Source organism: Paramormyrops kingsleyae, chromosome 25, assembly GCF_048594095.1.
Source record: "Paramormyrops kingsleyae isolate MSU_618 chromosome 25, PKINGS_0.4, whole genome shotgun sequence".
NCBI lineage: Eukaryota > Metazoa > Chordata > Actinopteri > Osteoglossiformes > Mormyridae > Paramormyrops > Paramormyrops kingsleyae.
The window spans coordinates 4,100,431-4,125,398 of NC_132821.1; the positions used below are offsets into that span (position 1 = coordinate 4,100,431).

At 40.2% G+C, this 24,968-nt stretch overlaps 2 protein-coding genes across 3 annotated transcripts in view; one reads left to right on the forward strand and one right to left on the reverse strand.

Moving 5' to 3' along the window:
- Positions 1-2,343, forward strand: part of LOC111835568 (disintegrin and metalloproteinase domain-containing protein 33-like) — a 75,918-nt gene extending 73,575 nt beyond the window's left edge. The window contains exons 22-23 of one of the 2 annotated variants that reach the window (XM_072707137.1): positions 619-690; positions 1,825-2,343. In XM_072707137.1, coding sequence (XP_072563238.1) covers positions 619-690; positions 1,825-1,869 — 117 coding nt within the window. In that variant the 3' untranslated portion in view covers positions 1,870-2,343. Of the gene's footprint in view, positions 1-618 lie in introns of both variants that reach the window. The other variant, XM_072707136.1, reaches the window with a different exon arrangement.
- Positions 2,344-6,041: 3,698 nt separating this feature from the next.
- Positions 6,042-24,968, reverse strand: part of LOC111835570 (lysyl oxidase homolog 3B-like) — a 40,413-nt gene continuing 21,486 nt past the window's right edge. Inside the window, exons 5-14 of the mRNA XM_023796008.2 lie at positions 18,366-18,573; positions 18,062-18,242; positions 17,157-17,311; positions 14,241-14,411; positions 12,384-12,543; positions 11,857-12,100; positions 10,159-10,274; positions 8,554-8,690; positions 8,173-8,284; positions 6,042-6,927 (exon numbers count right to left, since the gene is read on the reverse strand). Of these exons, the coding sequence (XP_023651776.2) occupies positions 6,854-6,927; positions 8,173-8,284; positions 8,554-8,690; positions 10,159-10,274; positions 11,857-12,100; positions 12,384-12,543; positions 14,241-14,411; positions 17,157-17,311; positions 18,062-18,242; positions 18,366-18,573 (1,558 nt within the window). The 3' untranslated portion in view covers positions 6,042-6,853. The remainder of the gene's footprint in view (positions 6,928-8,172; positions 8,285-8,553; positions 8,691-10,158; positions 10,275-11,856; positions 12,101-12,383; positions 12,544-14,240; positions 14,412-17,156; positions 17,312-18,061; positions 18,243-18,365; positions 18,574-24,968) is intronic.

The following is a 24,968-nucleotide window of genomic DNA, read 5'->3' on the forward strand; positions in this document are numbered from 1 at the left end:
GCCGAGTTCACCCGGCATTTTGCAGATTTCACCAAGATCGAGGAATCACTGGAGCTTGTGTCACACCCTTTCTTGTATGATCATGAAAAGGCACCACCAAACGTTCAGCACAAGCTAATCGATCTCCAGTGTGACTCTAATCTCTAAGTGCCACTCAGCCAGTTCTATGCCTCACTAAGTGATATAAAATTTTTATTGATAAGACTGCTTGCTCAAAGTAGTTTGGTGCTGTTTGCCTCCACTTCTGAGTGCGAGCAAACATTTTCAGTCATGAACTTTAATAAATGCAAATACAGATCTCGGTTAAATTATGACCACTTGTGTGCCATTTTGCATACTGCATTCTTAGAAATGATACCACATTTTAAGAAACTTGTAAAGCAACATGACCAGCTCCTCTGCTCAATGAGTGAACTGACATATTTTGTGCATTTTGATAGGTGGAAAATTACCTTAAATATTCAGAACTAAGAAAAAATGCATTGGTTTGGATGTATAAAAACTTTTTTTGTTTCTTGATACCCCTAGAATGCTTGATGTTTCATATCATTCACTCTGCTAGTAACCACCTGGGCTCTGCTCTTTGTCTGATATTTTCCTTCCGCTTACCCCTGACAGTCTGGGGGGTCCCAGCCGAGACGTCCACCTCAGCGACCCCCGCCCCCGAGAATCTCCCCCATCTGCCTCCAGGTCGTACCTTCTAAAGCTGTCAGTAACATGCGATTGGAGGCTGGGCTCCTGTACCCCATAGACTCCAGGCTCAGTCTGCAACCCTGCCCTGCCCAGATAGCACCATGTTATTGTTTCAATGTTGAATTGTACTTAAATGCGTTGAATTATGGTCAGTGTTAAATTATCAACGTTGAAACTAAATTGATTTTTGGTCAGATTTTCAATATTGAAAAATTAATGGTGGTAAAACCTTGATTCAATGTTGATATAAAGTGGAAGATTGAAGATCAACGTTGTTTCAACGTTTTTGTCTGATATGGAATCAATGGCATTTCAACATATGTGTGCTGTCTGGGTGGATAAGTGTTAAAAATAGCAGACATAAGCACATACAAAATGTTATAACCACTGTTATGACTGTATATCTATACTCATGCATGGCTTTGAATCCGCAGTTTTTCCTCTATTTTATATATATATTGAAATATTCAGGAATGTTACTAGAGATTTATGAAAGGGTGGGGGCTAAGCCTTTATTAGGGGAGTCTTATTGTAATGAAAATGCATGGGAACACACCATTTAAACTAGAGATGAGTCAGCATTGTTCAATTTCTGAATATTCTAGAATTATATTAGTAAAAAAAAATAATCTTAAAATTTAATAATAAGCTATTATAAATAATATTAGCAGTATAATTAGTTGTGATTTATATATGGTTGAGTCGGCTGGCACAGCTTTCAGCAACAAGTCTAAGAGAATCTGATTATGCTAAGTAGTGTATATTTATTTGGGGGGGGGTTAAAGACACCCCTGTAATTACTAATTCTTGTTTTTTTTCTCAGAAGAATTTCCCCTGAAAGGCATGTAACAGTTCTATGAACAGTTATCATATTAACAATAAAGGCTGATTAGCAATTTTGTGGAGAGGATTGTTGGATCCCTTGTCTTTTGTGGTGATGTCACAACTGAAGTAAAATCACAAATTCTCTATGGAGACTGGGGGAGAATTCAGTTTGAGCCCAGTGTAATGTTGTGCCCTAAAGGCATCAGTGTCATGTGTACATGTCGATGCACATTATCCCCTTTTCGTTTCAAAGTTTCATTCTCTGGAGGAAAGAACTGCAGTAACAGCTCTCTCTCTTTTTTTCAGAGCTGTCCTGAAGGAGGGTATCCAGCACAGCTCAATCCATTTTAGACATTGAAAGGAGGACCATCAAGACACACCTATTGTTCTGCATCAACAACTTGCACTGGGGTGCAGAGAGGGACAGGGATTGGTTGATCACCCAGGGACATTCAGCCAGTCGGGAGCAGGGAAAACACCACTTTCTTTTGGTGACGTTATCTTAGGCTGACCCTATAGGAGAATACTATTGCTGTGATAACTTATAGGGATAATGGGGTCACTGTTAACCAAATATGAGAAAACAATGTATGTTCACCTTCTTTTTTTACTGCAGTTTTATTTTAAATAATATTTCATATGACAGCAGCGTGTATTAAAAAGTCAAACTTTGGACAGTTTTTTTGCATGTTTTTTCATTCATTATTTGTACTACAAAATAAGTCAATGCACAAATGGGCCATTATTTTATTTTTATGTCTGTGTTCATTATTTCTTAAATATGAATAAATCTTAAATTGTTGTACAGCAACAGTTCAGCACAAACTTGTTTTCCCTAGTCATATTTTGGTTTTGTGAGGATGCCATACAATTAAATTTTTCACAAATATCTACAAAGGAGTATTACAATTTAATATACTTCTTTACATATCTTAAATAATGCAAACCCTAAAGTTAAATTTAAAAAATAAATAAAAATTAAATTACAATTTTTCCTAATTGCTTAAATACACTTCTCAGAATACTACACAATTTACCAAAACTGTAAAATGCACACTGTATCCTTTACAAATTCGAAAATTCCAAAAATAAGCAGATCATAAGTTTCATACTGTGCACTGAGTGAGTACAGGCGTTAACATGGTCCAATCCACCAGCCCAGCTGCACCCTGTACATCTCCACCATGTATACAGTATATCCACTGTAGTTCATGTTTGTAACACCATTTCAGAGACAATGGAGCCACAAACGAGAGGGAAAGAAAAGTGCAGACTTTATAGCGTCAAAATAGAGGAATACAAAACAAAAAATAAAGTGAGATGGCAGCATGGGGCTGCCACTGTTAATTTGGTCAGCTCAACAAACAAATTTCTATCCCTGCCTGTTTCCTGCCTGTCATGGCCAAACAAGCCACACCTGCTACTTGTTTACCCCTCTTGTCTTGCCTCTTTGGTGGCTATCACTCCCAGCTGTCTCTCGTTAGTACCCTCATTAGTCCACTATATTCGTGCCTCCCAGGCTTGTGTTCCTGAGTCATTGACATTGAACCTTACTGGTGTATTTGTGCTTCCTGGTTGCTAATACGCTTGTTTTTGTTCCCTCATAGTCCTGTTTATTTAGTCTTTGTTCATCTAGTTCATTCAACTCCCTTTTATTTTTCCACAACACTGCCCTTGAGTCCTTTGTTCCTCAATTCATGACAGAATGACCAGACTGCTGTCAATCCTGTACTGTCCATCTCTTACCCTATTGCCAGCTCCTGGCTTTTCACCTTCGAGAGCAGATACAGAGACCTGCTTAAAGACTTGAGTATTCTGAGGTTTCCTGAGTTGATGGGAGTCCTGGTGGCTCCTGCCCTGCTCACCTCCCGATGGGACTGATCTGGAAGATGCCCTTTAGGAAGACTTGGAGAAGGACTCTTTGGGCCTTGCCCTGAGTCCTGCTCTATGAGCCCCTGCCTCAACCCAAGGCTTGGGTCAATCTGGTCCAAGGTCCTGGGTTGGCCACAGGTATTGGCTGGGGCCCAAGTGAGGGGCCAGCCAAGTCTCCTGCGCACCATCCATGCTGACTGTCTGGACACGTGCTCATTCAAAGTTGACTGTCCAGGTTGCTCTCCCGCAGAAGCCATGTGGAGGGGCCCTGTGGCACACTCCTCCGCCAACCTGGTGGTCTCCATGGAGCGGCCCCATGAGGACTGATGTTCCTCATTGCCACCCAGCTCTCCAGGATCCCGGAGACTCCCTGGGCATTCCTGATTCCCTCAGGTCATGCCTGGGTCCCAGTCCTGATACCTGAGCCTGCCCTAGCCTGTGTCCTCTGTAGCCAACCCATATGTTTCCATCCCTGTCTTTGTTGTCCCTCCACATGTCCTTGTTGTTCTGGAGTGTGTGTGTGTGTGTGTGTGTGTGAGAGAGAGAACATAAGAACATAAGAATTTTACAAACGAGAGGGGGCCATTCGGCCCATCAAGCTCGTTTGGGGAGAACTTAACTAATAGCTCAGAGTTGTAAAAATCTTGTCTAGCTCTGATTTAAAGGAACCCAGGGTTTTAGCTTCCACTAGACTAGCAGGAAGACTATTCCATACTCTAACTACACGCTGTGTAAAGAAGTGCTTCCTCAAATTTGTTTTAAAATGTTCTCCCACTAATTTCCACTTATGGCCACGAGTTCTAGTATTTAAACTAATATTGAAATAGCCATTTGGCTGAACAGCATCCAGACCCGTTAGAATCTTATATACCTGGATCATGTCCCCCCTTAGTCTCCTTTGCTCAAGGCTAAACAGATTCAGCTCAGCTAACCTCTCCTCATAAGACATTCCACTAAGACCAGGAATCATTCTCGTAGCCCTCCGTTGCACCTTTTCTAAGGCAGCAATGTCCTTCTTAAGGTATGGTGACCAAACCTGCACACAATATTCTAGGTGGGGTCTTACCAAGGAATTATATAAATGTAACATCACCTCCCTTGACTTAAACTCCACACACCTAGAGATATAACCCAACATTCTATTGGCCTTTTTAATTGCTTCCCCGCACTGGCGAGAGTGGGACATGGAAGCATCAACATACACACCGAGATCTTTCTCGTAATCAGCTACCTTTATTTCAGTGGAACCCATAAAATATCTGTACTTTATATTTCTGCTCCCTGCATGGATTACCTTACATTTATCTGTGTTAAATTTCTTCTGCCAAGTATCAGCCCAGTCGCTAATTAAATCCAGATCCCGTTGTAGCCTCTCTGCTGCTAGATCAGTGTCTGCTACACCACCCACCTTGGTGTCGTCTGCAAATTTAACCAGTTTACTCTATGCATTGGTGTCAATATCATTAATGTAAATTAGGAACAATAGTGGTCCTAAAATTGAACCCTGCGGTACCCCACTATGAACGGAGGCCCACTGTGACATTGTGCCTCTAATAACTACTTGCTGCTTCCTGTCAGTTAGCCAGTTTTTGATCCAAGCTGCCACAGTTCCTAAAATCCCTGCAGCTTTAAGCTTTAGCAAGAGCCGTTTGTGGGGGACAACATCAAAGGCCTTCTGGTGTGCGTTCCTGCTACTATCTCTTTGTTCCTTGGCTCTGCCTTTGTCTGCTCCATACCCCTAGTCGTGCCATGTGACTTGTCCCATCCATGATCCCATCTGTCTTGTGTCCTCTGGCCTTGTATGTCTGCCCTAGTGCTGACCCTGGGGTGTGTCGTTTCCCAACTCTGTTGCTGTCCATACCCTTGCCCATATCCTCCCTGTCATAGCCTAAAAAGCTGCACCTGCTACTTGTTTATCCTTCATGTCCCACCTTTCATGTGGAAATTGCTCCCGTTAGTCATGTATACATGTGCCTCCCAGTTCTGTGTTCCCGAGTCCGATCATTGACATAACCTTCCTCTTACTTGTGCCCTTCCTGGTTGTCAGGCCTCTTCTTTGTGTTCCCTCACAGTCATGTTTGTTTAGATGTTGCTTTATTTCTGTTCCCCACAAAACATTTGTTCAACTGCTCTGGAAAATTTGTAAATGTAATTTTTTTCAGGTTAAGCTTTTCTTTATAAATCCCAAAATCTTCATATAAATGTGTGTAAAAATGTTAGCTTCTATTTAGTCTTTACAAATGAGCCCCCTGGTTTTGGCATGTTGTGTTTTAAGTAAAAAAGTTACTAACTAAAACACAGGACATTGTAAACTGTTGTGGCTAAATCTCACTCAGATTTAGATGAAACAGCTGTGCTGTAATTTTGAATCATAAATGTACTGACATTCCAATGCAATTAGACTATAAGAATTTATACAAGGAGCGTACTGCTTGTCTGGGCTGTTCTTGTCAGTGGGAAACTACATTTAACACGCACATTTACAGATGATTAATAGACTGGCTGGGACAGGATTTGAAGGTGATAATATTATAAAAAATGAATTCAGGCATTTCATTGGGTTTTATAAATAAAAAAGAAACTTTAAATTCCAGTTGAGAACAGGCATTGTTATAATTAACAAAAAATGGAAAATGAGAAAGGAGGGAATGTCCCATTTGAACTGGTTTATTTCCTTGAGCTACATTTTCATCCGTAACTTTGGAATGTATTTCGTGATTAACTGGACCAACAATTCACTGTACAGGCAGTCCCCCGGTGATGAACAAGATCCTTTCCCTAAGTCTGTCTTTAAGTTGAATTTGTAGGTAAGTAGGAACAATAATAATAATACAGTACATAATACTATTAACTATACAGTAATAATAAAAGTACATACGGTACTGTACCTTGAGCTGACAAACCGCTGAAGCCACTCAATGTTTCATGAGTGTCACAATGTTGTGTGTGTCTTCGTTATTACGACCCATCGTATTCAAACTTATAATATGCTTTATGGCAGTCATTTCATAAGTACGAGTGGTCCGTAAGCCAAATGTTTTTAACCCAGGGACTGCCTGTACATATATTATAACCAAAAACTCACAAACATTTCTTATATTTCTTTGTATGTGTAATACAGTAGTACAAAACATTTATATACGACCCAAAACAGAATGATTTGTGTTGGAAAGCATAATACAATCAGAATACTTGGTTGGTTTATGAAAAATTACTACATATTCCAGCATAATACTGTTAACATACCTGACACTTTCACTGATACTCCCATTTAGACTACTGGAAATTTCAGCTGGGATACAATCATAGCACCACACCCCAAAATTGTGCATGAATTTTGATTCGTTGTACTTTATGGGTTGCTGACAGGAATGACATTCAAATTCAAAGGTTAGAAGGGAGTCCACTCAAGAAAAAGGTTGGTTATATTCCTTAAGAATGTTCCTCCTGAACCTAGTATTGCTTAGGAAACCCGATTACTGAGCTGTCCAGGGTAATTCTCAAAGCTTCTTTCTGCCTCTTCACTGAACGCATCACCTGAGGAGTAGGGAGAAGTTGGGAAGCTCATAAGAAGGAATCCTAAACTGAACCCTATGTGATGTACCACAACAAGAGGGAATCCCAAAATGAAACCGGTGTGATGTGCCACAACAATAGGAAATCCCAAAATGAGCCCTATGTGATGTGACACGATAAGAAGGAATCCTAGACTGAGCCCTATGTGATGTGCCACATCAAGAGGGAATCCTAAACTGAACCCTGTATGATGTGACTCCCCACGCCAGCTGGATGACACAAAGCAACCACCGCAATGCTAACACGGTGCCGCTGCTGATTGTCCCAGCTGAGGGCCTCAGGACGCCTGGGATAAGCAAGCTGCTTATTCTTTCTCTTTCGCCACCTTCCCTGTCACATGCTGGCATGATGGAAGCATGCCGCACCCCCCTGAATCAGTATAACCCCAGCTCCATTGTCACCTCTCTCCTCTGCCCATTCCCCTGAGTGCTTATATAAGCCCCAAAACTACGGGTGCATGATTGTACACCCAGGTCTCTTGTGTGTCCTTGCATATCACGATATCACAGAAAATAAAAAACAACATTTTTTTTTTCTTTTTTCCCTTTCCCTTTTTTTCCTCTCCTTTTTTTTCTTACCCCTGTCGTATCGGCAGTTTAGCAACCAGGATGTTAGTCTGGGTGCTATATTGTGCCAACACTTTTATTTTGCCAAGTGGAGCTTCGGGGTAAGCTCCTCTTGTTACTTGAAATATACTCTTTATTCACCGTTTTAGATTATTGCGGTTTTAAGCCTGAGCCGACAGGGAAAGTTAACTGAAATAAGAGAGATAAAGAGAAGAAGAGAGGAGGGAGAGAAAGAAGAGAGGGTAATAGAGAAAAAAAGGGGGGTGGATCAGATAGAGAGAGAAAAACAGGGAGATAAAAATAGCACACAACAACCTAAAAAAAAGTAGAGTGAAAGGAAAGAGTAACAAAAGGACAGCTTCTGCATTTTAGTGCTGGACATTGTATCATCACACCAGCTTCTGTACCAGAAAAACAAGATCCAGGTGCACACACAAACAGTATACATAAAAAGAAACCAATGGTACCATTATGACAGAGAATAAGCTTGTGCCAGTATCTGCTTCTGGAATTAAATACATTAATACCAAAGAAAAAAAACAACATTTTTTTAAAGACAAAGACATTGCTAAAATCCATTCTAAATGACAACGAAAAAAGCCTTGATAAACAAATAGCCACATCATACAAAACAACTTACCGAGATGGCAGTTGTGCAACCAAATTCGATGCCCGTCATATTTGCAGTTACATTTCATGGCATTATTGGTAAAGTCACTTTCCGACACTTCAAAGTTTGGGTTTATTACAACCTGCAAGTACAAAATTGTTACTGTTCTTGTTGCTGTCCAATGATGGTCTAAAACTGAAGACAGATATTCTTAGGCATATACATAACAGATTTACTGATTTAATGAACATTTTACACAGGGATACCTGCAGTGCAGCATGTATCAGCTCATTCACAGATGACCATCATAGCACCACCTCATACTGTAAATCCTAAACAAAATATTACAGCAGATCCCTTTTAATGGTCTGACTGATTAAGTACCTCCACACATTGTTACATAGAACACACCTGAAAGATGTAATGTCCTGGCTTGACATCAGTGATGTCGACCCACTGGCAGTCTATGTCGTGTGCGTACAAGTCCCAGCAGCCCACTGTGATCCCCTGGTCACCAAAGTTGGCACATGCATACCGCTTCGCAACCCCTGCAGTCAACGTAGAACGAAGACACCCAGAAACAGATACACCAGCTATACCATTTATATTTGAGGTGGCAGCACTAAAATGTTCTTCAGAATTTTTAAAGTGTCTAATTCAATAGTTCCCCCCAAATTTGCGCTTTCAGTAATCACAGTTTCAGTTATCCGTGGTCCGAAACAAACTGTAAAACGTGTAACAAGATGTTTTTTCACTGTCCTTTCATCCATTGAAGGTTATAAAAAGCATGATTTTCATTGCTCCGTTATCCTTTTGTACATGATATTTTTTCATTGCTCTATTGCATGGGTCTCCAACTCTAGTCCTGGAGGGCCAGAGCCCTGTGTAGCTTAGTTCTTTCCCTGTTCCACCATAAATTATTCAGCTCAAGAGCTGTGTGGTAATTAGCACAAGAAGTTGAATCAGGTGTGTTAACTAAGGGGAAACCCAAAAATATGCAGGGCTCCAGCCCTCCAGGACTGGAGTTGGGCACCCCTGTTCTATTGAATATTGAGAATTAGGCTAAAACGTCAGAATACTTTTCATTTGAGAGAGTATATATAGTACTGTACAGTACTGTATAATAATGTATGAAGTACTTTGCACTCACGATTAAATATCCTTAGTTTTTAATCTATATTAATCGCATTTCATTTCGCATGAGCAAACAGACTCAAGAAAAAAGGGGATATATATGCACTTAACATGTTTACCGAACATCTTGAACACGAGTCAGATGCATTCCATCTGCCACAGAAGTGCAATACCATGGACCCATATCAAAAAGCAAGATTTTTTGCTTAGCCAGACAACTTCTCGGATTTAAGGTACCTCAGTTTAAATGGTCTTTATCTTCGTTCACTTACAATTATCCCAAACTACCGTAAATCCGACAAATAATCCGACTAATCATGAAATCCAATTCTAGCCCGGTTAATTGCCATTGTTATCAGTTGACAACACATTATGCGCTGTGCTTTATGTATAAAACTCCGTAGCAACACAGACGGTAGAGTGTGTGCGACCGATTTAATGAGCCACAAATGAGAAGTAGTGCTTAACCAGTATAAAACTACAACTTTCCCTTATGTTGATAAAGGGAGCAGCCATCTTGGATTCTGAACTCGGGATCCTCTGTGCTGCTCCGAGATATTTCTCGGATCTCCGAGAAACGGGAGCGCGCATGTCAGATTAATCAGATTAATCAGATTAATCATGATGATGGATTAATCCGCGTCCCGTTAATATTGACAACCCCATATATATATATATGGGTTCCGTGGATGGTTCTGGTTTTGGCTATACGTGATAGGTCTTGGAATGTATTACCTGTAGATACAGGGGGACTACTGTATAACCAAGTGATGGCTAAAGAGCTGGCTGGCACATCGCAAGTGCCACAGACTTAAAAAATATCTTGGTTTATGGTGTCCATACCATGGAGCCCAGAGTCCACCACAATGCATTTCTGCTTACCTTCATTGCAGTCACTATCTTCGAGACAGAAGCTGGCCTTGTGCCCTTCGGCCACCTTGGTCCCATTTGCAGAGAGTAGGTCATAGTGAGTGAAGATATCCATGCTGTGATAATGCCTGCACGGTCCAACACATTTTAAATCATCTTTGTGTTGGGTTCCTTTTTTTTTTTTTTTTTTTTTACATTTTTTGTTAGACTGTAATTTTCTTTATGTTTGATTTTTGTGTTTTTTCATATGAAGGTCATGAATCATACAGATGACAAGATACTCTTGTCATAATGTGTCATTCAGTTTCAAAAAGCGAATGACACATTATGACAACAGTCATAAACATCAATAATGTGTCATTAATGTGCATGACATGTGTCATGTCATTCTTATGACGGTTACATGTCACCCTTATGTAGACTGCTTCAAGTAAAGTGTTGCCAAAAAGTGTACACAGCCCTCTTAAAATGCCAGGTTTTTGTGATGTAAGAGAATTAGATCCCACCTTTAACGTGACCTATAACCTGTACAATTCAATTGACACTTCATCACTTCTTGATGACTGTCTTAATTAATAATAATTATAATAATTGAAACTTAATTGATCCCTGTGGGAAAGTTGTCTTTATGCCTCCCTCAATTTGCTCTTTGAAGGGGAGCCACCTGTTGGGGTGCCCAGGGAGCTGGGGGTCTTACTCAAGGACCTGCAGATGTGCTGAGGCCGGGTTTGAACTGGTGACCTTCTAATTATAGGAACACAGGCTTAACCCACTGAGCCACACGCTGCCCCCTTCCATGGTATATCAAAAGCTGTGGACAGTTTTTGTACCTTTCTCCTGACTGATACCTTTCAACAATGAGATCCCTTTCATGCTTTGTAAGCTCTCTGTGAATCATGGCTTTTGCTGTAGGATGTAACTGAGTAAATGAGGAAACCCCTACTATGACAGCAGAACTTTAAGTATTTGTGGTTAACCAGAGGCACTTTAATTGACGGCAGATGTGTACCCAAAAAGACTAAATTCTGTAGTTGCTTCAACAAAGTATTAGCTGAAGGGTATGCACACTTATGCAACCAGCTTATTAAAAAAATATATAGATTTCCCCCGACAGATTTGTTTGTTTTTCAATTGAATTGTACAGGTTATATATCACATTAAAGGTGGGAAAAGTTTTGAAATTATTTATAGTCATCTACTTCACTTACATCACAAAAACTTGGCATTTTAACAGGGGTTTATACATTTCTTATATCCACTCTATGCAGTGTTTATATATCCACTCTGTGTATTTAAGGAGTTTGCATGTCCACTCTGTGTATATATGGAGTTTGCATGTACACTCTGTGCATATGCAGATTTTGCATATCCATTCTGTGCAGTTGTGATGTTTGCATGCCTACTTTGCGTATGTGCAGTTTGCTTATCCACTCTGTGTCTATGTGGAGTTTGCATGTCCACTTTGACATAATGTGGAGTTTGCATGTGCATTCTGTATATATACGAAGTTAACATGTTCTCCCTTGTGTTACATGGCTTTCCCCTGAGTATCCTGCACTCATCCCAGACTATTAAGATGCACAGTTAGCTTAGCTCTCTAAATTGCCTTTATCTTCCTATAGACTGTGCCCTCTGTGGCCTGAGATATGCTCTAGTCCCTCCTGTGACCCTGCATTGGATTAATGAAAAATAATTAAAATGAATATTTACGCATGGCAGGCATGCCACACCCAGGAATGGCGGCCGGCCTTGGGGCGAAAGTCAGCACGGCCGACGTTGTTAATCTGGGATGAAAAACGCAGCAGTCGGCGGTGGCCATAGGGCCAGCTGGCGTTGGCGGCTGACTTGGAGAGGCAGTTCTCCTCAGCGGCACAGTACAGCATGTGCAGGGGCCGGTCCTCAATGTAAACTGTATTTTGGACTAGTGTGGCATTCATGATCAGGTCCGGGGCAGCTGCCACATCAAGGGGAACACCAGTGTCACACTACGCTAAGCACATGTACAATGTTTCACCAGATGTTAGCAAATTGTGTCTTTGTTCAAGAAAAATGGGGGTTATAACAGTTTTACCAACTGGAACAAAAAAGTATTTTTACAAATTTAAACATAACAAAGACATAAATGTCCATCAGAACAAACTTGAACAAAATCTTATTAAAATAACGACAATTCTCCTAATAAGGTCTTCAGGGAAAGGCACAGACAGAAAGGGAATCCCTGTCCCCGTGTCACTCACTCTCAGAGCAGATGACACCTGCCGAGAAGCGTGCCCCCGCCCTACGGCAGCTCCCGTTTTTCTGGTGCCGGCAGTGGCTGAGGCTCATCTCCTCCCCAGTGCACCTCACACCGCTCCAGACCATCTCCGTCACATTGCTGCTGTCCCAGTACCATGTTTCCTTGGCAACAACAACAAACTCGAGGGTTAGCCAGCAGAATTGGCACTGTGAACTGAAATGCTTCTGATATTAGGGTGTAAAGAAGGTTCCTAGCCCGTAAGGACTCTCTGTATTTGTGGTTTTCACATTTTGCCTTTTCAAGGGTATAATGGTGAATGTAAATACATAATACAAATTAAAAAATAGGTGTTTCGTTTATGCCTCGGTCAGTTGTTGCTATTGTGAAAGCACATTAAAGTTCACAATGGAAACTGCCTAATATAATCAAGCAACCTTCATCTTCCAGTCATTTTCCTGGTGAGGGCAATGCAGGCAGCCTGGCAAGCAGGACAGAGCATGGCCACAGACAGCAGCTTGCTCTAGGAGATCGCCAATCATTCCCGAGGTAGCTGGAAGACATTTCCAGTGTGTCCGAGGTCTGCTCTCAAACACCGTCAGCACATTCATGAGTTTAAAGTATTCTGTGATAATGGTGTTTTTGTTATTAACTGAATGCAATGTATAATAATTCATTCAATTTAGCGAATATGACATTTAACATCCCATTTTCATTGTGTAGTGAAGTTTTTCGGTAATAAATCTGCATAAATACAAGATTGGTATTTTTCATGTGTGCTCATCACCTGACACAAGTTGTCCAAACTCAAATACTTTCAGTAAGTCTTATTCTAGACCTGTTATCTAATGGCTACCTGTATATTCAATTAGCTCCTCACTTTAACATCAACTTCACCTTCATAACTGGTCTGTCCACCCACAATCCAGATGTGCAGAAATTATAAAGGAACTGCTTGAAATTATAGGAGAAACTGTAGTAAATACAGGGTCACTGGGGCCAGTAGCCTATCCCAGGCAACATATAGCACAAGGCGGTGGTACCCAGCACCAAACTCCAGTAGCACAAGGCAGTGGTACACCCAGCACCAAACTCCAGTAGCACAAGGCGGTGGTACACCAAGCACCAAACTCCAGTAGCACAAAGCGGTGGTACACCCAGCACCAAACTCCAGTCCATTACGTGGTTCCTGCACCATTATTAAAATCTAATTCAATACTTGTTAACAACTTTTTTACACAGCCTTGATAGATAAAAAATAATAGCACTGTGCGTGCGGATACCAAGCAATAAGTTTGGCCCCTTCTTCCAAAACAGCCTAGACCCACTTTTGCACAGAATTACCTGCTTCAAAAACATATAAGTTGTAAATTAAAATTATGTCATATGACATGCCCTTTTTTCATTTCATTTGTATTTTTACATTTTTGCTTTTTCTCACATTTTCAGCAACGACCTGGGGAAGCTAGAGAACCAGAGCAAAATATGCACAATAATGAAGGAACGAGAATCTGCAAAAACTGAATAAATGATTCAAATAATTTATTATATAGGTATGATTACTCAGTCTTTACGTAATATCTCAGAATTTAATCGCTATTTGCACAAATTTAAACATTTTATGACCTTAAAATTTTTACAACCGGTTTTTAACTATCTTGCTTTTCAAGGGCAATCCAGCAACACCAATTCACATAAAATACCTGCATGCTAAATGGAGCTTGCAGACTCAACATATGCAGAACAGGGATGGAATTCGGGAGGTGGGTCTCATATCCTCAGATCCTAGTTCGAAAGCACTAGGATTTAACGTCTGTTATGAGAAGGTGAAGCAGTCTGGAGAAGGCGGGGCGCGACCTACTTGCAGGCCGTGATTAGCATAACCGAGTCCCAGCTGCCGGCACACCACCATGGCCTCCAGTGTACCCCAGCCATCTCCACAGATCAACCCCCAACCCTGAGTTCCATTCTTGTCTGTGGTTGCCACCTCCACACGGCCCTCGTACCGTGTGCGCCCCCCTGTGATGCGGATCTGCAAGTGCAAACACACAAAGTTACAGCAGGAGATATCGAGGTACACAGGGAAACAAACACGTCCTGGCTAACCTGAAAACAACCACTAAAATAAATCATAAAGCCAGCTCATATTTCTGTAAATGTTCTTCCGAGAAGGGCTAACCCACATGAGCTGCATAGTGTGTAAATCAATTTTTTTGCAGATGTCCATTAGCAAAATCTCATAAATTTTTCTGTAACTAGGAAAATGGGTCAATTGTGTCTTTCATGACATAAAATCAGCAACATAGTAACTAGGGCTGCACGATTTATCGATTTCAAATCGAAATCGCGATTTGAAACAACACGATTAGCAAGTTGCAAAAAACGCGATTTAGGATACACATTATACAGCACGTCGGACCCAGGGTTTAAAACTGCTGTGAGAATAGTTTTACAAATTCATGCCGTGCTCCCTGTGTGACAGTCATTCTCACCAATCACAAGCGCTGTGCTTCTCGCGTGCAAGTCATGCTAACCAATCAGAAGTGGCCCAAGAAGGCGTATAGGCCCACAAACAGCAAACACGTGAAACCCAAGGAAAATGTTACATTCGCGGTGCGGAAAAATACTGATTCTGCTACTGAGCTATAAGTGAATTGCCTTCGTATTTCATGGTCCGAGATTGTTTCAGGAAGGTCCTATCATCAATAGAACCGGCGAGCTCCTTTTAAACACCAGCTACAATGTACTTCAGCGTATCATACCTTTGGTTTTTGTTAATAGGCAATAGCATTAGTCAGGGGCACCGTAAGGGGGAGGAAAGCTAGGACGATTCCAAGGGCCCCTGAGTGACAGGGGCCCTACAAAATTAGGAAAATAACTGGATTGGTTTGGACTGGGGGGCCTAATATGATATGCTTTCAAGGGGCCCAAAATCTCAAGCAACGCCCCTGGCATTAGTACAGTATACTGCTAACCCATCAAAACAATGAGACAGTCAGGAGTCGGTGACCTCCAAAAAAGCCATAAAACCCACAATACAGTCGTGTTTATGTCATATGTTTTTGTGCTTATTAAATTTAAGCGTTTCCAAAGATTAATCCCACAACAATAATAAAATAAAAGTCTTGCTTTAACATAAATACTAAAAGAATAGATCGCTTTAATCGCTATTACAGTTGGGTATGGGCATGCGGTCTTATTTAGAAAACATACAAAAAGAGACGCGAATAATGTTTAATCATTCATTTTGTATTTGTCCGAGTAACAAAGCAAAGGAATGATAAGCTGCTTCAGTCGAAAACTGCATTTTACTTCTCATTTAAAATAAAATGCAGGGTTGGCAACTTTGGTCAGCTGCATGGAGTGAAATTTTCTGTTCTCTGTTCTGCACACACATTTACATGTATGTAAGTTTTATTACCTTGTAAATAGTCTGTAGAGTTTGCAAACTGCCGTAACGTTTTTGATGCAGCTAATTTTAAGTTCAGAATGGAATATAGATTTGCTGTAAGATTTCTCGCTTGAGAGTCTGAAAGAGTTTGCAACCATGAACACATACATTTTTTGTTTCACCTGAATTGATTTGTATAGAAAATAACCGTATACAGTTGTTAAAAAGCGGAAACTTTGACTGACCAATAAACCAATAAACGACTTCTATTTATTCAACATTTTATAAAATGCATACTACTGTACGTTTAAAAATTTCCAGCTTTGCGGTTTCAGGACAGAACAGCCACTCTGCTATGAACATTATTAGTGTTAATAACAGCAGCTAACAACACAATAGCACAAACAAAAGGGCTGCATACACCGAAGTAGTTCTTGCTTGTTCATTGGCGTGGGGAAAGGCGTTTCTAGCGTTACCTGCAAGATCGCTATTTTTCTTTTTGCTGCAGTTGTTTTCATTATTACTTTATTTAACTTGACACATCACATCTTTAAATTCTCATCCTTGCATTAGAATATAGACCAGTTAATACTGATGGTATCTCATGCTGCGTTATATGTTTTAAAATTACTACACACTGAATATTGAACTGAAGCTTGACATAAAAAAATTTAATCGCAAATCAAATCGTAATCGCAATTTCTGTCAGAAAAATCGCGATTCGATATTTTCCCCAAATCGTGCAGCCCTAATAGTAACAACTTTATAAAAGGTTTGTTGTATTCACTATAAGAATCTGTGGAAAGCTATAAATTATTGGAATAGAAAATATATATAATAAAAAAAAATATAATAGAAAAAATATATTTTTGGGAATAAATTTTAAATATTTTTTCTCTGCCTAGTTAGTTATTTAGCTTTCATTTTACAGTTAATATTTCTAACTGAAACAAAAGGCACTGGAATAAAGTTTGTGATCTATTAAATGAATGACTGAATGAAACACTTTGCAACTGTTGAAGAATTTTTCAAATTGCACTCACATTGTTCTTATTGTGAGAAGGCCTATATAATTTTCCACTTATATATCTTAAGGTTGTATATAAATGAATGCATAACTTAATGAATAATTGGGTGCAGAAAAATATATTTTTCTACTTGCATTGTGCATTTGCATTCATTTCTTAGGGTTAGGGTTAGGGTTAGGGGATATTCAGTAAATATGCTTGATCAGGCTGTTATGTCAATATAATTACCTTTAACTATAAATAAAAGTCCTGATTGTTTGAACACCTTGACAGAGAAGATGTGTAAGAATGAAAATGTGACTGGGTAGAAGGAAGAGTTGGACTGACTGGAGAGAAACGGCGGATGCGGCTCTCTGACCGTGTTTTCATAGGCCATGTAAGGTACGTTGCACCTCACAGAGGCATCCTGTGTGTGCTGGCAGCTCTCTGAGGTAACATTTTTGTACTGACAGTTCCAGATGGACCGTTCTTGTCCTGTGCACTGGACCTCATTCATATGGATGGGCCCAAATCCTGCAACAATGACAAAGGCACAACCCAGTACAGCACAGTAGTTACATCTCACAGGGCTCTATACATTGTAAACAGTAAACTGTTTTAACAAAGAAATTCAACAGTGTTAGAAGTTATTAAATATGCAAATGGGTTGCATTTATATAGTGAATTTTTCCTACTCTTTCAAGCACTTTTACAGTTTTTGCCTCACATTCACACACCAGTGGCAGTGGCTGCCACACAAAGTGCCAACCTGCTCACTTGGAGCAATTTGGGGTTTAGTGTCTTGCTCAAGGACACTTCAGTGGGGTCAGGAGGAGCTGGGGCACAAACCTACAACCCTCCAGTTGCTAAACAGTAGCACTACCTCCTGCACCACCATAAACATGTTTTCCAAATGAAGGCAAAACATAGTAACTGTGCATTTTATCAAAATTGAGTTATGACCAAAATTGGGTCTCTTAGGCACACGATTAACTACCTACTACACATATGGATGGACCGTCAAAAAACTCTTTAGCCCTATTTCTGAATTTCAGTGTCAGCATACTGTGTTTTGCCTTTGTATAGCGGTATGTGTTACAACAGCTGAATTTCATGCATTTGAGCTTGTATTGTAATTGATTAAAAGTGAAATGCACGACTTGACTGAGAAATAGAAATATAATTTTATTTTGAATAGAAAAATAATCATAAAAATGAGAAATGGAACTCAAGACACTGTATGATCGTGACTGAGCTTTGGTGCAGGAATGACAGGCTCCTCACCCTGGCCCATGCGGGCCCCTCTTAGGGCCTCTTTGGCACTGCCGAAGCCCATCTCCCGGCACACCACGCTGGCCTCCTGGGGGCCCCAGCGCTCATCGCACACACTGCCCCACTTGCTGTACCTCAGCACCTCTACTCGGCCTTCTCCGATCCGGGCTCCTGCTTTCAGCCTCACGGTGTTCTGTAACGGAGTGACACGGGACGGATATGACGATCAGGAAAAAAAAAAAAATGACCTGTAATGTTGACACCCTTCTATTCACTCTGCCGATCTTATCTACCACTTATCTGCCTTTCACTTTACCGATACTTTAAGTTTCTTCTTTTGAGCAGAGGCCTGGGCAAACTGTGGGCCAGAGACACAGCTGACCACAGCCGGCATGCCCCCTGCACAGCCAGTGCTGCTGTTCCCTCTGTTGAACTTCACACTGCAACTGGAGAGGTGCACTTCGGTGCCAGTGCAGGCCACTGAGTGGAGGTGGTAGTAGTTTTGCTGCTTCTCTGTGAAGAGTCTGGAATGTAGAGGCAGATAGAAGTATGCTTAACAAAGAGTTACTATTATCTGCATGTTTTTTAAAAAAAATCAGTACTCAGTAATACTCCCATCAGAACAGAGTACTACATACAGCAGCATGGATCTCAATGCATCCCATCATGCCTAATCAAGATAAAGGGTTACAATCACACAGTAATGGTTAAACAGCTCTCTACCTCTGTGACACTTTACAACATATTATAACACAATAGATTAAAATTTTTAATTAAGAAATATTGTTCTCAGTCAGACTGGACTGGAACTTTGCAGAACAAACAAGTTAATATACCTTAAATCATTACTATAAAAATGATTAAATGATTTTGTGCATGACTCTCTCACAACTGAAAGACAAAAGGAGACAATAATGATTGCAAAATAAAGGATGATTGTGATTAAAAAAAAAATTATATGCACTTATCACAAACACACCATGGCAGTTCAGGGCTTCCGATGATTTCATAAAGAAATCACAAATTTTATTTTCAATTAACTTTCTGAAACCAGAAATTATAGATACAGGGTCAAAAATGTACATATACCTACTTAGATAATTAATTTAGTAGTGCTGACAGTCTTTTAACTTTGTGCCAAGGTCTTTTAACTGCCTGTTAGTGATCATGATTGACTACAGCTGGTAGTTTATCTGTACCAACATAAAAACAGCTCATTTAACATCACTCATTGGATTGAACAACACATGTTGCAATGGGGAAGTCCAAGGAACTCAGAACTGATCTGAAAAAGAGGACTGTAGACTTACACAAGTCAGGAATGTCTCTTGGAATCATGTCTAAACAACTTCTGATCCCAAGATCATCAGTTTAGACAATTTGTTGTACGTACAAGTCATATGGAGCTGTAGTCACTTTGTCAAAACCCAAACTATCAACCTCAGGTGAGTGGAAAGTAATCTGGATGGTCAAGACAGGTCTGTCATGCAAAATAAGCTGCTGGAGCACCAATGTCACTCCATACAGTCAGGCGAGTTTTACATTGTCATGGCCTGAGAGGCTGCCATCTGAGAAAAAAAGCCCCTGTTCCAGAATAAACACCTTCAAGCTCAGGTAAAGTTTGTGACTGATCACATGGAGGAAAGTCTTATGGTTAGATGAAACAAAAATTGAGTTGTTTGGCCACAATGACCAGAAGTATGTTTGGAGGGGAAAAGGTCAGGGATTCAGCCCCAAGAACACTGTACCAACTGCTAAGCATGGTGGGGTAACATCATGCTCTGAGAATGTTTTCCTGCCAGTGGAACTGGAGCGCTGCACAAATTGGATGGAACAATGAAGGAGGTTTACCTCAGAATTCCTCAACACAACCCCAAATCATCAGCTAGAAAGCTGAAACTTGGACATAATTTGGTGTTCCAACAGGACAATGACCATAAACATAAATCAAAGCTGGTTTTGGAATGACTAACATTAAGCATTTTGAAAAGCCTCCCACAAAGTCCTGACCTCAACCTCACTCACAATATGTGGACTGTGTTTATAGGTCGGGTTCATGCCAGGCACCCAACAGATTTGCTTGAACTCTATCAAGTCTGCCAAAAAGAGTGGACAAATATCCAACTAGAATTCTGCCAGAAGCTTGTTGTTGCCTACCAAATGTCTGATTGAGGTGAAAAGTGATGAGGGACATTTAACCAAATATTAGATGTGTTGTATGTATTTTTTGACCCAGTACATATAATTTCGACCCTTTGTTGATTTCAGAAAACCAACTATTTAAAACCTGTGCATCAAATCTGTGATTATTGTATAATCATTCTGCCACAGTGTTGTAAAAACCATTGGAAGCCAAAAACTGCCATGATAAACATGGTTGATCACAACTGGATATTAGTTCATATGCGCAAGAGGGGGTGGAATGGCAGTTTCAACCTTTTTTTTGTTGTCCCAGAAACGTGTTCTTTGGAATAATATGCCTGCTTAGGTTGCAATTTAGATCTTTGATTTTGCAATTTCTTTTTGGGTTTTATACACCACTAGCTGGTGTTTTTGAGTGATAGTACAGGATTGGCATTTCACACAGAAATTACTAGTCAAATTTTACCAAAAAGTCACTACTGCTACACTGACACTTTCCTCCCCTGTGGCTTCTAGTCATTCACACCTCTCTCTAATTTGGTCCTCATTACCCCTGTATATCAGAACCCACCTGTGTGATGTTCCTTAATCCAGTCATTGTCTATGTTAGTCCTTGTAGTGTTTAGTGTTGGTGTTGTTCTGCTCCGCTCTGCTCCCCATGTTGGTAGTTAGTGTGTCCTCTGCCTTATTTCCCTGAACCTCAACACAGCATTCAATTAGTCCATGACTTTCCTTATTGTTAACCCAGCTTCCTGTTTTGCCCCCCTTGTGGTCCTTAGGTTTCTATTTTGTAGTGTTTTGTTGTTCTAATAAACCCTTTTAGTTTTCCATGAAGGCTGGGTCCCTCCTTTTGTCTTAATATAAATATATTTTTATTGTCTCAGATTTGTGAAGTAACATCATTTTAACCTATTTTAGATTATTGATTAAATGAAGAAAATATATATACATGGATAGTTGTCTGTCTGTTTGGCTATTGAAGACAGATGGATGATGCAGATTTTAATAAAAAATACAAATTCTGTAGACCACCGTACCATGAAGTATACAATGGGTTCCAGGGAACAGGCTCACTGGAAAGAGAAAGAGCAAGGTAGCCAACTTGTGCCAGAACTTGTAGAATCTCCTTCAGGACTCTTGGAGAATCACATCTGGAAGCTGGTTTAAAGAATGCCAAGAGTCTGCAATTCTGTCATTGAAGCAATGGGGGATATTCTGAAGAGTACGAAAATTGAGATTTTTTTTTGATGTTGAACCCTTCTCTTTGTCATTGCAATAGCTGACATTAACTCAAAGCCTTACTTACTAATTGGTAAAAATCATAGCAATTGAATTTCTATAAAGGACCCTTTCGACCTTTGGACAATGATGTGTCTGTATGACCACAAATCCATCAACATTTCAAAATATCTGCAAGGTGTGAAAACTCTTGCAATAAACTGTAAATTTGACTCTCATAGAGGATATGCCATTCAGTCTATGAAATAACAAACTGGTATCTGTATGATTTAATCGTTCAGACTCTGCAATATGGCTCGGCTACGTTCTGTCACCTTCCTGATCACTCTGTGTAGGTTGTGATTTTACTTAGTACTTTATTTACTTTTTATCATCATTTTTGCTTATACAAAATGTTTAGTGGCTTATGACAGAACGGCACTTTGGGACATTGGAAATCAAGTTTCACAATTAGATTTTGAGCTTTTCTACCCCCATTCTACCTGCTTCGCAAGTTCAGCTTACTTTCTTATGTACCAGTCTTATGTTCTTATGTACTTATCACCATGGCAGCCTATATCCCCCACCTCATGTGGACACAGGTACAGCATTGTCTGAATTACACAACATGCGTAGCGTGACTCAAAACAAACACCCGGAAGCAGGGGGCTTTAATAAAATGAACCTATGCCTAACCTCATGCCTACCATTTACCAACACATCACGTGTTCAACCAGGGGAGCTAACACACTGGATCACTGTTACACACCGTACAAGCAGGGCGACAAAGCTGTTTCAAAGGCTACAAAGGCGTTTGGGCCATCAGACCACAATGCTTTTTTCCTCATCTCGGAATACAAACAAAGGTTTTGTCAGAAGGCTTCTGTCACTAGGGAGATCAAGTGCTGGTCTGCTCAATCAGAAGCCACACTACAGGACGCGCTCGATGGCATAGACTGGGACATATTCCAGTCATGCTCAGATTTGCCAATGAACTTAGGGCACTTTCCCACCCACCAAGTACAGTACTTTTGGTACAGTATTTTCGGTGCTTTCGCTTTTGCATTGACTTCTGGTCAAGTACCAGTACCAAAATTTCCAGTACCGAAAGTGCCAAACCAGCTGGGGTACTTCTTTGGTACTTCGGTACTTTTGGGTGGGACTTCAAATGCTTTCTTTGTCGATTGGTTATGCAAATAGCCTGCCGCTGAATCACAATACAAATGACTCCTTGAAAACATTTGCAAATTCAGAAGATAATGATAAATGAAGTAAAAAAAATCGGATTTGGTCGTAAGAACATACAGTGAGGTCCATAAATATTGGGACATCGACACAATTCTTATCTTTTTGGCTCTATACACCACCACAATGGATTTGAAATTAAACGAACAAGATGTGCTTTAACTGCAGACTTTCAGCTTTAATTTGAGGGAATCTAGGAAACGTCCTCACCTGCTGTTATGACATCTATGTCTTAGGTCTATTTACACCAAGAACAACTAGCACAATGCACTTTAAAATACAAATACATATGTATATGTATTATATTATATTGCACACTGTACAGATATTGTCTATATTTATAATGTTCATTTTTCTATAAATTTTAAATTCCTTTGTTAAACTTTATTGCATGGTCTCAGGACCGGAAGATGGTACATTTCACTACCTGTTGTACTTGTATAGACATAACTGTGTATGTGACAAATAAAGCATATCGAATCTTGTGTGGAATTGGCATGGGTTTACTCCATTTCCACCTGCAATCCAAAAACGTGGTTGGTGTCTCTACCTATCCTGTCTAAGGTACTGTCTTCCTTGTGCCTATCCTGTGCAAGGTGCTGTCTTCAGTGTGCCTATCCTGTCTAAGGTACTGTCTTCCGTGTGCCTATCCTGTCCAAGGTGCCGTCTTTCACATGCCTATCCTGTCGAAGGTGCCATCTTCCTTGTGCCTATCCTGTCCAAGGTGCTGTCTTCCGTGTGCCTATCCTGTCCAAGGTGCTGTCTTCAGTGTGCCTATCCAGTCCAAGGTACTGTCTTCCATCTGCCTATCCTGTCCAAGGTGCCGTCTTCCGTGTGCCTATCCTGTCCAAGGTACTGTCTTCAGTGTGCCTATCCAGTCCAAGGTACAGATCTGGCCATTCAAATTGCGCGCCGGAAGGAAAGTGATCTCGCGTGACACCGCAGTATTTCCCGTGAACACAGAAAATGCATTGACACAGGAAAGACATGATCAGTAGGGGGCAGTCATGTAACGCACTGAACTGAAGCGGCAGCGAACATCACCGCGAGCTGCCTGAGGACACAGTTGTTCAAACAATTGTAATGTTGCATTCTCTTCTAAAATGTTTTATTTTTTAATCTAATATCATGTCTTGTGTATCGTATTTATTTCCATATAAAAGCAACAGAACTGAAACTATATCTTGTTTATCAGCAACACAGCACGTGAGCGTGAATAACGCGATACTGTATCCGCATTTGATCTCGTAGGTATCTGTTCCGCTTCCAGAGCTCTGTTCCACTTTTTTAACTTGACATAGCAACCTGTTCATTATCAAAAATCGAATATAGTTAAAGGAACAACAAACGGTTGCACTGCTCAATTTAAATAGTCCATACAGTCTGTGCTTTAAGCCTGTAAGTGAAGATGGTGGCGCAGGGGGTAGTGCTATCGTTTGGTAACTGGAAGGTTGTAGGTTCGAGCCCTGGTTCCTCCTGTCGGATTTAAGGTGTACACTGTGATTAGGTCTGTAAGTACTTTTTTACCAGCAGTAATTTAAAATAATACATTTGTCTATGCTAAATATATTTATTTACATCTGCATATTTATGCTGGGTTCATTCTCGAAAGAGCGGTGACTGACAGTGATATCGAAGCAATTGACGGGACAAAAATATTTTCCCCGTTAGTTCAATTTTGTATGTATTGGCAAAGTGATTATATTTAGTCTAATTTAGTTTAGTTTTTTTAGTTAATTTAGAAAAACGTTTTGAGCATTTTTTATCGTTAAATATAAGGGGTATGTTGGGGTGTATTATTTCCTGTTAGAAAACATACATTTTAAAAGCTGAAAACCCGTTAAAACATTCGCTATAAGATGGAGCTTAACCATCAAACATTGTTTATTTTTTTCTGTATATGAAAAAAAAAACACGGGTTAATAAACAAACATAACATAAAGCAAGCCTTTATGGATTCTTTTAATTCCTATAGCCTATTTCAAGGACAATGTAAGCATTATTTTACAACGAATCAATCAATGAAATGGTATAAAACAGAAAAAAATATATTTCGCGAAATATTTTACAGTTTTGAATTATGTTTAGCTTCTGTCTGTATGACCATAAATTACAGAGTAACCGTCTCTTCTCATAGAAGGCTAAAAAATGCAGTGATCACGCAGGCTCCGGTACACGCAATATATTTTGCTAACTTGACAACCTGTTCACATCCGGTAAAAACTCGGAAAAACCGAGTCGGATGCGTTCCATTTGCCCCAGAAGTAGCAATACCATGGATCCATATGGAAAAAAAAAGATTTTTTGCTTAGCC